General features: G+C 42.4%; 1 protein-coding gene across 1 annotated transcript; it reads left to right on the top strand.

Moving 5' to 3' along the window:
• Positions 1–5,475: 5,475 nt before the first annotated feature.
• Positions 5,476–12,385, top strand: cpn1 (carboxypeptidase N, polypeptide 1). The gene is made up of 9 exons (XM_035533198.2): positions 5,476–5,815; positions 7,341–7,537; positions 8,152–8,307; positions 9,746–9,922; positions 10,008–10,119; positions 10,270–10,409; positions 10,811–10,910; positions 11,018–11,136; positions 11,343–12,385. The coding sequence occupies exons 1-9, from the start codon at positions 5,581–5,583 to the stop codon at positions 11,460–11,462; spliced, it is 1,356 nt and encodes a 451-aa protein (XP_035389091.1). The 5' UTR covers positions 5,476–5,580; the 3' UTR covers positions 11,463–12,385.
• The last annotated feature ends 1,057 nt before the right edge of the window (positions 12,386–13,442 follow it).

Here is a 13,442-nt window from a genome sequence, read left to right as displayed (position 1 = left end):
TTAATTGCTTACTTGATTTTTAATTTAAACCTTTTGAGAATTATTGAAATGGATTAAATGTTGTTATTGGGGGGAATGTGCTAGCATGTGTAGATATTTGATGACTGCTGAGTCAGTGGTAATTTCATAATCCCATTCTGAGCACAGTTGTAGGTTCTTTAGCTGTATGCCCAAATAAGTTGAAGGAGTTTTGTGACGCATGTTCTGTTGCTCCCGGGGCTCTTGCCTCGTTCTTGCTGTGAAAATGTATCCCAGCTATGCTTCGGATCAGATATGTGTGCTTGCTTGTTTTTGTATCATATCCAAATGTTTTCACAGTAGAAACGTCAGTACAGGCGGTCACAATATAAACATGTGGAGTGGGGGACATTTGTACCCAAGCAGCTCAGTCAGCCCACTGTGCTGTAGGACCTTCCAGCATCACATGGAAGTGACTCCTGCATTGGTGTTGTACGTGTGTTGTGGTTTTGCTTTTGTTGTGAACACCTTAGAATAAAGGGTCTGCTCAATTAAATACATTTTGTTTAGCAGACGATCCTCCAGAAAATCTTTTGTTCACTGTTCAAAAAGATATTGCATAATATTAGTGCCACATTTCTGCACAAAGAATAGAATAATCTCTTAATATTGCGGACTTCAGAACACCTTTTATCTCCTTTTGGTTTCTTGTTTGGACCAGCGACTCATACAGTAAAAACTATGACTGTAAAAACTGATTTTGCACCTTAAGCCGGTGTCGAGGGAGCTGGAGCAAACAGGAGCATTCGTTATTAGAGCCCTTGATCATTGAATGGAAGGTTTGTGTCAAGAAAACACCAGCTGCATATTTACTCCAGCTGATGGTTTTTAAAATGCAATCTTCAGTTAATCCACGCCCAGTTCAAAATTCTAGCTAGTTCACCCTAAGATAATAATTGTATTATGTGGATGGAGCATATAATATTTGTGAAAACCAGGAAAAGTAGAAGTCTAGTTTTGGTGACGCTCAAGTTCTAGAGCAGTGTATGTGTGTGTGACATTGTTTCTTGCCTTCTGGCGCTCAAAAACAGTAACCATGGCTTACAAATATCAGCAGACTGTTAATGAAGTAAATGTTCATTTTTCTCGTCAAAGAAATAACTTGGCCAGTAAAAGGGTTTGAGATCTCCTGCTTTGATATGATTGGTGTGTTGTGACAATACCTCAAACAAAGCTGATGTTTGTCTGTTCGTCAGAGTCCTGCAGTATCAAAGTCATCCTTCTAGAAGAGGACAAGGGAGTCTCCTGCTTCAGTAAGATGGAGGCAGAGGCATGTGCAGAGCAGACGTCCGGGACCTTGTGCTCAATCTAAGAAATAAATGGACTGGTGTGCATCAAACACTATGAAGCTGACTTGGCCTGTGTGAATGACAACCTTGAAAAACTTCCTCTGGGTACCTGCCTTTTCTGTTTTTGAATGTATAATACTGAAAATGATTTGAAAAATATTTGTTGAAAAATATTTTTTAGTCATTTAGTTCTTTTTTTTTTTATTCACAGAGAATGCAACATGTGCTAAAGACCAAACAAGTGAGTCCAATGTTTCTGTTTTTTTTGTTTTGTTTTGTTTTGTTTGGTTTGTTTTTTTTTAATACTATGTATGTTAATATAGTAGAACAACTTAACTAAGTATTAAGTCACATTTTTAGGTTTAGACTGCAAGGGAGAATATACAGACACTGGTAAGCTTTGCAAACACACAAAGAAATATTCTGTTTCACCTTTAAGCATGCTTCATAATGCAACATTTATATTGTTTTTGTTAGCAGGCAGTGCATCACCTGCAGACACATCCACTGGAGGTATGTTACTCACCGCTCAGTTCACATTTATAAACCCCCATTCAGGTGTTCAAACAATAACCCTTTCTTTCAGGTGTTTTTTTTCTTGCCCATGCTTAACTGTTTTATTGTTTATTATTTATCCTGATGAACCTTGGGACTCCACCCAGGCAGCTGACACCCGACACTAAAATGTCTGATAGCTGATTCAATTCAATTCAATTTGACCTCAGTCAATAACCATTCATGAGATCTGATTCATCCTTATATCACTCATATGACGAGATTCATTCTTTCATATGAGGCCCAAGCATTAACATGTACATTTAAATATGTGCTTGTAATAAACTGTTATGGATTGCACTCTGGCTCCTTGTCTCTCCAGATCTCATCAGCCAGGCTTTATTGGGTTTTCTCCACTTCACACACTCCCAAACTGATTACCTTTGACTGGTTTTGGCTCAGGCACCAGTATCTCTGCATTCATTGCTTTGTTTATATCACAAAACAAACATTCAGATAGTGATTTAACCCAGAACTCTTACACATTTAGGCCTTTATTATCAAGGATATGTGGAAAAATCATACTGGTGTTTATGTAAATCCAGCCATGTGCTATTTGCACCACCTGCTGGTGGAGATTGTGGGTTCTGAATGCCTGTGAGAGATGGAAAGTTAATGTGCACTTAACAGTTAAGAAAGTTTAAAATCAAGAACAGTATTCAGTGAAGTAGTAAAGCAATTTGAAGTCTGTGAGCTACCAAATTCACCATTATGTATCAAATATTGTATCAAATATACTTATAGATTGAGGTTATGGTTTGAGGTTAAAGGTTTGGTAAGAATTAATTTATTCTTGCAGTTTGGAGGCAGATGCCTGGATGTAGTATCCCAGCATGTTCTGCTAAAAGACAGGTACATGTTTCTTCAACGTAAAATACCTTTTTAGCCGATTCGTAATAAAAGCTTTAGAAATACATTGTTATTTTGTGGGCAGGATTTTTCAACATTCTTTGCACACCAAGAATGTGAGGCACAGAATAATGGTGTTGATCAGATGTTACTCATTCTGTAGTTCATATTCAATACTGAACATACTTATTCAATACATAAATAAACAAATACTCATTGGAATATTTTCTGAACTGCAGAACAACTAAGAAGCAGAACGAGTGAACAAGACGAATGAGAATATTTAAGATATTTTATCTTGTACATTAATATCTTCAAAACTTCGCATAAACATAGACGTTTATTATTCTTTCTTTCTTTCCTTCGTTCATTTAAGTGTAAATCGTTAAAAAAAACCTGGAGGTCCGAGCATAACATCAGCACTAGATGGCAGCCCTCCCAACCAGTGGCATGGAGAAAATGTCAGATGCAAAACAGTATCTCTTCTTCCATATCCTCTTTAGAAATGTGTAAAGCAAACAATCCAATGTTAAAAAGTCTTTGTAGTATGACAAAACTGAACATGACGCATATTACACTACGTAAAATACTACATGATCAACAGTCCTGTGCAATTGGCACATGTAATTTAACATAAATATAAGAAGCATGTGAAAATATTTTTTTATTTAAAATAAAAGATTTTTAAATAAAAAGTCCAAACCAAGACCATTGTAAGATCAGCCAGCATAAACAGGAAATGGTGCAGAAAGTTGCACAATGCAAATGGAAAAATGTCACAAAGAATAATGACATGGCTGGATTTTTTAGACTTAAGGTACGTGGAAGTAGAAGTGGAGAATGAAGAGCCGACAGTTGGCCACCATGAGCGCAGCAGCACAGTTTAATTAAGAGTAGGTGAGACTTTCTGGTTAAAAGACAGCGCATGACCTCAGTCAGAAGCTCCATGGTTCTGGGGTTAGCGTTGGTGTGGGTGTAAAGTACCCACACCAGTCTGGTTGAGATTGAATGCTGGTTTTGTAGTCAGGTTTAAGGGCTGGGATTGTGGACTGGAAGATACTTTTAGCCTGCGTATTTTTAGCCCATCTCCCCCATCTGCACGACCGTCTACCTGTTTCGGTTGATTTTAAATTCTACATTTTGTAATAAAGGACACATTTATATGCCATATATTATAAACAGTACCAGTCAACAGTTTGGAGAAACGTGACTGAATGTTTGTTTTTAATAGTAATAAAGGCATTTTAATCTAATGGATGATGCTTAAATTTGTTTCTAAGGCAAAATTTCATAGTAAAACAGCAATATAGTACATATACATTACCACGCAAAAGTTTAATTTTTTCCATAGCAACAACAGTAGGTGTTTCCAAACTCTTGACTGATACTGTATATCTCCTGTATTGCTGTTTGACAAAAATTTGGCAAACCAAAAAAAAATACAACTTATGAAATGGAAGTCAGTTGTCATTCTCACACATGCCCCACATCACGCATTTTCTCCCCATAACGACATTCAAATCATACCTCATTTCCATGTCTGCTCTCTGGTGTTGGTCTTTACCTCCACTTACTGTTCCTACAGTATGAGTGGGTGAGAGAGAGACAGAGAGAGAGAGAGAGAGAGAGAGAACAGGGAAATCACACTCAGCAGTAGCATATGAATGACGCAAGTTTTTTTAGTACTGCAAAGATGCTCTTCACAGTAAGTGAACCCGGCCACTGGGCTAGAAAGGTCTCTGTTGTGCAGAGGACATGGACCGTGGAAAAGACATGGACTGGGCTGAAGTCACTGCTGGACTGTCCTGCATACACTCCTTGGAAAGTGTCCAGCTCATTAGCTAAATATATGAGGTGACAAGCTAGTCCAGGTGTAGCTGTCTGGTACCAAAAGCTACGCACACATCTGCTTTCATCCTCACAGCTCCAGACCTTAACTGCCCAGAATGACTGACAGCAGCTCCTGAGGGTTAAGGACACTGTGTGGATGGGGGAGGGAACGTCCTCTAGGAACCACAGCACTATCTCAGACACCCCCAGAGCACTACATGGAGACCACCCAGGCCCTAGACAGAAAGCCTGACTTCTGGGTCTCCCATTGTGTTTCCTCAAAGCTACTGAATGAAGCAGTGTTGAGGGGTAGACACTAAGAGGGCAAGACACTACTGTTCCCTTTCTCTGTCTCTCCCTGCTTCCTGCTTCTCTTTTCAATCGAGAGGCTCGTCAAGATCCTAAGAGCTTGGGGTGACTGGCGGAGAAGTGGAACACAGGTCAGGAACCGTGACTATAGTCCTGCCACTTCGGATACACACAGAGAGAGAGAGAGAGAGAGAGAGAGAGAGAGAGAGAGAGAGAGAGAGAGGGAGGGAGAGAGAGAGAGAGAGAGAGAGAGAGAGGGAGAGAGAGAGAGAGAGGGAGAGAGAGAGAGAGAGAGAGGGAGGGAGAGAGAGAGAGAGAGAGAGAGAGAGAGAGAGAGAGAGAGGGAGAGAGGGAGAGAGAGAGAGAGCAGTGCAAAGGGAGTGGGGGGGTTAAAGGCAGAAAGGAAAGATCACAGCCACCACATCAAAGCCAAAATGCTTCTCCTGTACATGCTATAATACATTTGCCAGGCAAATAAAATAAGTGTCACATGCACAATGAAGCACAGTGGGGAAATACTGTACATGAAAGAGAGAGGGGGGTGAGAGAGAAGGACAGAAGAAGGGAGAGAGAGAGGGAGGAGCTGCTCTTACTTTCTCCTGTGCCTGAGTGTGAGGGAGGAGACAGAATAACGTGAGCCACTCGCACGGAGGCAGTGAGGGAGAGAGCCGGAAAAGAGAGCGTGCTGACTGAGGGTCACAGTGCTCTGTTCGCGGGGCGGAGCGGGACCATGGCGTCAGGCTGCTCTCTGGTGTGGATTGGGGCGCTGCTCCTGGGGCTCGGGGCTTCTCCGGCCCGCGCCTTCCAATTCCAGCACCACGGCTACGAAGAGATGGTGCGTGCGCTATTCGCCGTGCAGAGCCAGTGCTCGTACGTCACCCGCCTCTACAGCATCGGGCGCAGTGTGGAGGGACGCCACCTCTACGTTCTGGAGTTCAGCGACAACCCGGGCATCCACGAGCCACGTGAGTGCCTCCGACGCGGCCCGCCGTTGCCGTTGTGACGTTGGGCTAAAAACCCTTTGTGACGTTTCCGGACGGTTTTCTGGGAGGTGTAAGGTTGCCAGAGCACTTTGATTGATGAGGTAATCTCTTAAGACGAATTGCATGGTTGCAGGTGTTCCAATGGGGGAAAAAAAAACCCTCACATCACTTTTCTGAGTATACTCTATGAGCATCTGCTCAGCAGGGAGACTTGGTGAGTGCTACACAACATAGTCTGCACCTTAATGTGACTAAGTCATGTGCCAAAATTGCATGTAACAAACTCAAAGTTAAAACATCAGGAGTAAGCTGTAAGGAACACTAGAAACCATAGGCAGAGACCACCACACTAAGCAGGACACAGCTTGTGTGTTTACTTTTGAAGCTGACAGTTATTATAATTTAGCTTACTCACAGGAGAGCAGCTGATCCTGTGTTTCTCAGTTACTGGATAGAATCTGAAATCTGTCAACAACCAGGGTAAACACTGAATTGATTACACAGGAATGGCTGAAAAAACCCAAACAAACAAACAAACAAACAAAAAACCCCATGAAGTCACAAATGAGAGGTGCTATGTCCTCCCCCAAAGACCTGCCATTCCACTGACAGTACAGGGAGGACAGCGGTCTGTTCTGGTGCATCTTTTGCAGTATTATAACCCCAGGCTGACTCTGAGGGCAGCTCGGGTCTAGGGGATGCTTTTCGACTCTGCGGTTTCAGCAGACAAAAGCCGGGAGTACTGTGTGAGTGGTACTGGCCTGAGCCTGGCAGGCGTTTTGCTGATGTAGGGTTTCCTTCAGAAGAATAGAATTGGAGGATGTATGCATGTTCCACAATGAGGTGAAAGTGCACCAAAACAGGAACCTGGACAGCTGGGCAAGGCAAGCTATCAGTCCACACTTTATTTTCCAACCTGCATTGTGCCTATATTTAAGAGTGAGTGAGTGTGTGTGTGTGTGTGTGTGTGTGTGTGTGTGTGAGAGAGAGAGAGATAGTCTGTATCTTTAGATGTAAATTACATCTGTCACATGTCCAATAATTAAATCAAAACACAATCACTTTACAACTCTCAGTGCCTTGCTAATGAGATTTAGCTTCCAGTGGAACTGATAGTTTCACTAAACAACTGAAATAGATGTTTTTAAATGCCATGACACATGGTCACTTTGATAATGAAATCGCAGTCAACAAGAAACGTAACGTTTTTTCACTTAAGGTTTTTGTAAGGCATATTAATTAATTTTAATCTTCGTGTTTACATTTGCAAGTATCAGGTTGCATTGCCACATGCCACAGAGATCTCACTAAAAATCACCAAACGCCTGCAGAACGAGCAGGCTTTGAACAAATTACTAACAGAGCGGCTTTCCTCAGTCTTTCAAATCTGGGGAAACACTTAACGTGCACAATTGAAGACCCTCGCGTCTGTCCCTCTTCGCACGCTGGGCGGATGCGAGTGCCTGCACCGGCCGCTCGCTCATCACGCTCCCGCCGTGTTTTGCAGTGGAGCCCGAATTCAAGTACGTGGGGAACATGCATGGCAACGAGGTCCTGGGCCGGGAGCTGCTCATCTTCCTCTCGCAGTTCCTGTGCGAGGAGTACCGGGCAGGGAACCAGCGTGTCACCGCCCTCATCCATAACACGCGCATCCACATCCTCCCCTCCATGAACCCGGACGGCTACGAGGTAGCAGCCAGGCAGGTATTAAAGGCTCCCTGGCCAGTCCGGACCCAAGAACACACAGGTCACATTGTACACGTCACATGTGCATGGGAAACAACAGCTGCTCCCTAAACTCAATGATGCAAATGTGTAAACAAAGATTCATATGCAAGTCTGAAGCCCTACAGCAGTTGCGCATGTAAAACACACAAAAACCGACAGTTATGTGTAAAGCAGGTGTGTTTCAAGTCAGTGTGCATACCTGTACCATTAACTCAATTATCTCCCAGTGAGGAGACTAATTACATCAGATAAGAAATGACACAATCAAATCGAGAAAACCATATAAACATATGTAAACATCCGTGTAAACATACAGACGACATCAACAAAGACTTTCTTTGCGCAGGAACGTTTAGCTTATGTGCAGTACACAGGTTCACAATCCACTACACGTGTGCACTACAAGACGACAAACTCTCACGCCCTCTTCACACAGTGATTAATCAATCACACAGTGAAGTATGTGCAGTCTGGCCTCTCACACTCCTCCACCACTGTAGCGCTGCCCAGACTGGGAAAATACCTTAGCGTTAGGTAGTTCAGTACATAAGTGTGTATATTGTGAGAAGCCTCATTTGTCCATCTTCCAGGGCCCAGAGCTCAATGGTTACCTGGTGGGCCGTGGAAATTCCAGAGATGTGGATCTGAATCGCAATTTCCCAGACCTGAACGGCCTCATGTACTACTACGAGAAAAGCAACGGGAAAAACCACCACCTGCCTCTGCCAGACAACTGGGAAGTGCAGGTGAGCAGCCGAGAGGGACAGCAGTGCTGCACAAAACTGCACCAAAGACATACAGTTTGGTTTTCCTCTGAAGAAGAAAATAGAATGAGCTTTAAATGTTAATGATCTGGATAGTAAGGTAACTTGATAGATTGCCCAATACAATGAAGAGGAAACTGTTAGGAATTCTCACTTCTAATTTGAGGACTCAGAAATTCAGGAACATGCAGGCAACGTGTGTGTGTGTGTGTGTGTGTGTGTGTGTGTGTGTGTGTGTGTGTGTGTGTGTGTGTGTGTGTGTGTAAAAATGTTTGCATGTGTGGTGTGTTTTTCCCTCTTCTGTATGCGAGAATCTTGCGTAAATATACAGGTAAGTCTCAACATTTGTCAGAGCTTAAAAGAAACACACTCATTCATGTGCTGGGTTCTGCATTACATTTCAAAACATTTTTATTTTGCTGGTATAAACCGAAAGAGCAAACTCAAGAGCAGCATATAAACCCTCCATGAGTCGCTCGATACACAGCCCTGGTCTCATAGTGCTGCTCTGGCCTTTATCTTTGAATGAGTGTGTCATGCCTGCACTGGTAGGCCCAGCTTCCACCATCTTTGTTTAAATAAGCAGTCACTGGGGAATTGCATGGGGAATTCTTTGCGAGATCACAGTTCTCTGAATCGGCTGCTGTTACGTTTCACTGTAAGTGAAGTGTAGGAGGATGAACTGGAAGCACTCACTATAAGGACATCTGGCATCTGGGTCAGTGGTGAGGCATAGGGCAATTTTAAAAGAAACCTCCTAACATGGATCCCACATTGTGTGTAAAATTCAAAGCAACTGCATCTCAGCTTCATGACTGGACCATACGGTATGCCAGAAGCAGCAGGCGTGGGGATGACTTTGTTTTTCAGCTAGATCCTCACAAGATGTTTCAGCTGCCAGTAGTCTGAGAGGGTGGCAGCTGGCGTAGCACAGGGTGTGTTCCTGCCCCGGCTGCATGCTCCATATCCTTTCACTCACACGTCAGTCTCTGCAGCCACCTCCGTTCTGGGCAGAGACAACGTTAGCAGCACACGACCCGACCCTTTGCTGACAGCTGGGATCACATCGAAGGGGGGCTGTGCGCACGTGTTCGTGCGTAATAAAGGCGAGCTTACACAAAACAGAGCCGCGCCTGGTCGACAGCCGTCAGCGGCCGTCTCCGCGGACAACAGGCAACGCTGCCAAACTGGCAAACTTTATTTTCTCTGCTGCTCCAGCGAGATGTGTTAAAAAGTGCTTGATCTCCTGGATAAAAAACCTGAGCGGAAGTTCCGCTGAAGAGGTTCATGCTCTTCTGTCCATGGCGTTTGAGACGGTTAATAACGCTAGGTCACACACAAGCCGTGTGCAGATTAGGGGCCATCTCTGGCCATCCTGTTTATGGGACACTTTTTTGTATGTGCTCTTGTTTTTTTGTAGGTCGAGCCCGAGACTCTGGCAGTCATTAAATGGATGCAGAACTATAATTTTGTCCTGTCGGCAAACCTGCATGGAGGAGCCGTGGTGGCAAACTACCCTTTTGATAAATCCCGCGAGGCACGTGTAAGAGGCAAGACCATATATTCGGCCACCCCAGATGACAAGATCTTCCAAAAAGTATGAATTTGTTAAAATAAACAGAATGTGTGTTAGAGTTTCATTCATTCATATTTATTGGAATAAATTATTTCTGTGTGTGTAGTTGGCAAAGACATACTCCTATGCTCATGGCTGGATGCATAAAGGCTTTAACTGTGGAGACTACTTTGAGGAGGGTATTACCAATGGAGCTAGCTGGTACTCTCTAACCAAAGGTTAGTAGCCTAAGTTTTCACCTCTCATTAAGATGGTTAAGTCATCAATAATTCAACAGAGCCATACTGTTTGGACAGAACTGTTTTTGCAGCCCTGACTGCATTAATATTTCTCTTTCCACACCGTCACTTAATAAGATGTATTTGCAGGCATGCAGGACTTTAACTACCTCTACACTAACTGCTTCGAGATCACCCTGGAGCTGAGCTGTGATAAGTTCCCTCCAGCCAGCGTTCTGCCCCGTGAGTGGCTAGCCAACAGGGAGGCTCTGGTGTCCTACATGGAGCAGGTAAGACCACCCCACCCCACCCCCCCGGCTGCACCAGCTCCAGCCTGCGCCTCGGCTGCCTCGTCTGAAACACTCAGAAGTTCACACTCCGTTCCTGGGCAAGGCACACACACACACATACAAAGTGAGCTAGATTCATAAGGATCCGGGTAGTAAAGGGCCCAGTATTCCAGTCTGCATGGCATGGAGCAAGGAAAAGCAGCCAGTGGTGTACTAGTATGTAACCAGCCTCTCCCAGGGTACTTCGGATGTGAAATAGATATAAACATCCTGTATCGTGGTGAAAGTAGAGGCAATACTGCTCCTTGCCTTCCTCATAACAAGAAATGCACAGAGACTTTTTTGACACTCGCAAAAACCAATACAAAATACCCAACTGAGGAATGTTCCACTGCACCCAGGTACACCATGGCATCAAAGGAATGGTCTACGACGATAACAACAACCCCATTGGCAACGCAGCGATCTCCGTGGCAAGCATAAGCCATGACATAACGAGTGGTTAGTAGAGCTTCTCCATAAGAACAGCTTTCCGAAAAAGAATGTAGCCCCTTTGTAAGAAGTGCGTGCGGTACTGAGCGTATCTCCGGAATGGTCCCATGTCCCAGGCGTGGACGGAGACTACTTCCGTCTGCTTTTGCCAGGAACTTACACCGTGACCACGTCTGCGCCAGGCTACCAGCCCTCCACCAGGACAGTCACAGTTGGACCTGCAGAGGCCACACAGGTGAAGATACACATACGTTACAGACTGATACACACACCCACACCCACGCACACACACACACACACACACACACACACACACACACACACACACACACACACACACAGGGAAACACATTTTATTATAAGACCACATGCATGTAAGTATAAAAAAAAAAATTTCCCCCAATTATTTACTTATTTCCCCTTTATTTATTTATTTTGCAGTTACACTTCTATTTGAAAACTGAACCAAAAGGGACTAACTTGAATGTAAAGGTCCCTCAAGGCAAGAAAAGCCCATCTCCTCCTGCTAAGGGTCCTCCAGCAAACCTCGGCCCGAGATGAACTAAAGCAGGACGCTTCCCTGAACAGAGCAGCAATCCATCCCTCTTCCACAAAGCAACAGAAAGTGAAGGAAGAAAAGAGGATCATGTGACCTGTGTCACAGACCTCTGTTCCTGTGAAGTACACTTCCTGTGAAGTACAGTCCTCAGAGTACATAGAGCCTTAATATTATGGTTTTCACTGGGATATTCTTTTTCTATGAGTCTTATATTTATGTAATATGTAATAGAAATTATATAATGTTATATAACGAAGGAGTCAAAGAAAAGCGTCAGGATTTAGTACATATGTTAATTTAGATGATTAGGCAATACTATGAAATGAAACAGACATTGTTCATCAGCAGTCACAGTAGAACAATCTTTCTAGATATTCCACAGAGCACAAACTGCGTTTGTGGTAACATTTTACAACACAATAAATAAATAAATAAATAGATAGATAGATAGATAAATAAATGTATTATCATGTACATTGATCAAAAGCTACATTGAATTTTCTGAATTTGTGACTATTTGCTACATTAAAGGATTCCTTTTATCATTTAAAGTACTTTAGAGTCAGTACAGACATCACATTTATATCCTGCACGTTTTCGGTCCATGGCTTCCTTTGGATGTAAGACATAAACAGGAATTGTGTCATATTCACAATTTTTTAAGATTAGGGAGTTATGGAAATGAATAAGGAATAAGCATTAACATTAGAAACACAAAGTTTACTAAAATATAAAAATAACATCAAAATGTTAAAAGTCAAACTTTGCTGAACTATTATATCAAATAGTTTTCAGGAATTGATGCTTTTTTTGTACACTAGAGGTCAGTGTTGTCTACTATAAATTAATGCTCCTCAACCTTGTGACAGGCATAAAGCACATTGTCAGTCCAAATGGTATAATTATTAAAATGTATTTTAATCAATTGGTTATTTACATTGTTCTATAGTTTTTGTTTTATAATCCTAAAATAAGCACTGATACTAAAAACATAAAGCTCTTAGATACTTAGAGATAAGTGCTTCATCTCTGTGTTTATATTTATACAAAAGGTTACTGATTTCCCACTGGTTTTTTCCATTAATGACAAATGCACATAAACAAAAGCCTTGTATGATGAACAGGAAAAGGAAACCCACAATTCAGGAATGCAGTGAGTCCAGGACACTGTGCTCTACTGCCGGAAAGCCAACAGACAGGTCATTTAGCATTGATAACAGCACACACCCAACTTCCATTCAGCCAAAGATCAAAATACATCTGAAATACATCACAGTGGAAAATGGGCACTACTTACAGCTGAAACTACTTACAGCAATCCATTTAGGACTATTCAATCTATGTCAGTTTCATTTGCATTCTTTGAATAAAATGTAAAAAATTTCTACATGTAAAACCAATTTAGGATTAGAGGTTAGTTTTAATATGTATTATGTTATCACTTATTAAATACTTGATTAAAATGGTATTAGCAAAAGTAATTATGTAACACAAGCAATGCACACAATTTGTGTGTTAATTCACAAAGACATTCAAATGTGCAGAGGAGCCCTTTGAGAAAGACTACATACTGCTTAATGTCAGTCTGATTATTTTTGCTATATCTCAGTTTCTTTTTTTAGCATTTACAGATTGGTTACACGTTTTGTTTGCTTATGTAGAAGACATTTGCCTCCAAATCTGATGACAATATCACAAGTAATTACATTTTAATGATCTGTAACATGATTAACCGATTGTCTGGTACATAATCCCATTACATTTATCATGTGCTGTTCAGCCATTTAGACAGTGTGTGTCATTCATTAAATCTTGGAAGAGTCCCGAATAGAAACTGTCCTTGGAACAGAAAGTGGACAAATGACTAATCACAATGAAGACTGTAAACAAAGAGCTCAAAGCTCACATGATGTCCCTCAATGAAAGCCCATCGTAGGCGCAAACAGCGCAAGCTTTTTGTGCGGTCTGAGAGTGACCGCTGT

The sequence above is a fragment of the Electrophorus electricus genome, chromosome 15 (genome assembly GCF_041902795.1).
Source record: "Electrophorus electricus isolate QZ-2024a chromosome 15, ASM4190279v1, whole genome shotgun sequence".
NCBI classification, from domain to species: Eukaryota; Metazoa; Chordata; class Actinopteri; order Gymnotiformes; family Gymnotidae; genus Electrophorus; species Electrophorus electricus.
Note: the sequence above shows the minus strand (reverse complement) of the source record. Positions and strands in the feature narration are given on the sequence as shown.

Excerpts from the sequence above, each read along its gene's own strand:
- cpn1 (XM_035533198.2), top strand. The coding sequence starts at position 5,581 with ATGGCGTCAGGCTGCTCTCTGGTGTGGATTGGGGCGCTGCTCCTGGGG. Across the intron at positions 10,410-10,810 it reads TGGTGTCCTACATGGAGCAG|GTACACCATGGCATCAAAGG; the intron begins GTAAGACCACCC and ends CACTGCACCCAG. Across the intron at positions 10,911-11,017 it reads AAGCCATGACATAACGAGTG|GCGTGGACGGAGACTACTTC; the intron begins GTTAGTAGAGCT and ends CCCATGTCCCAG.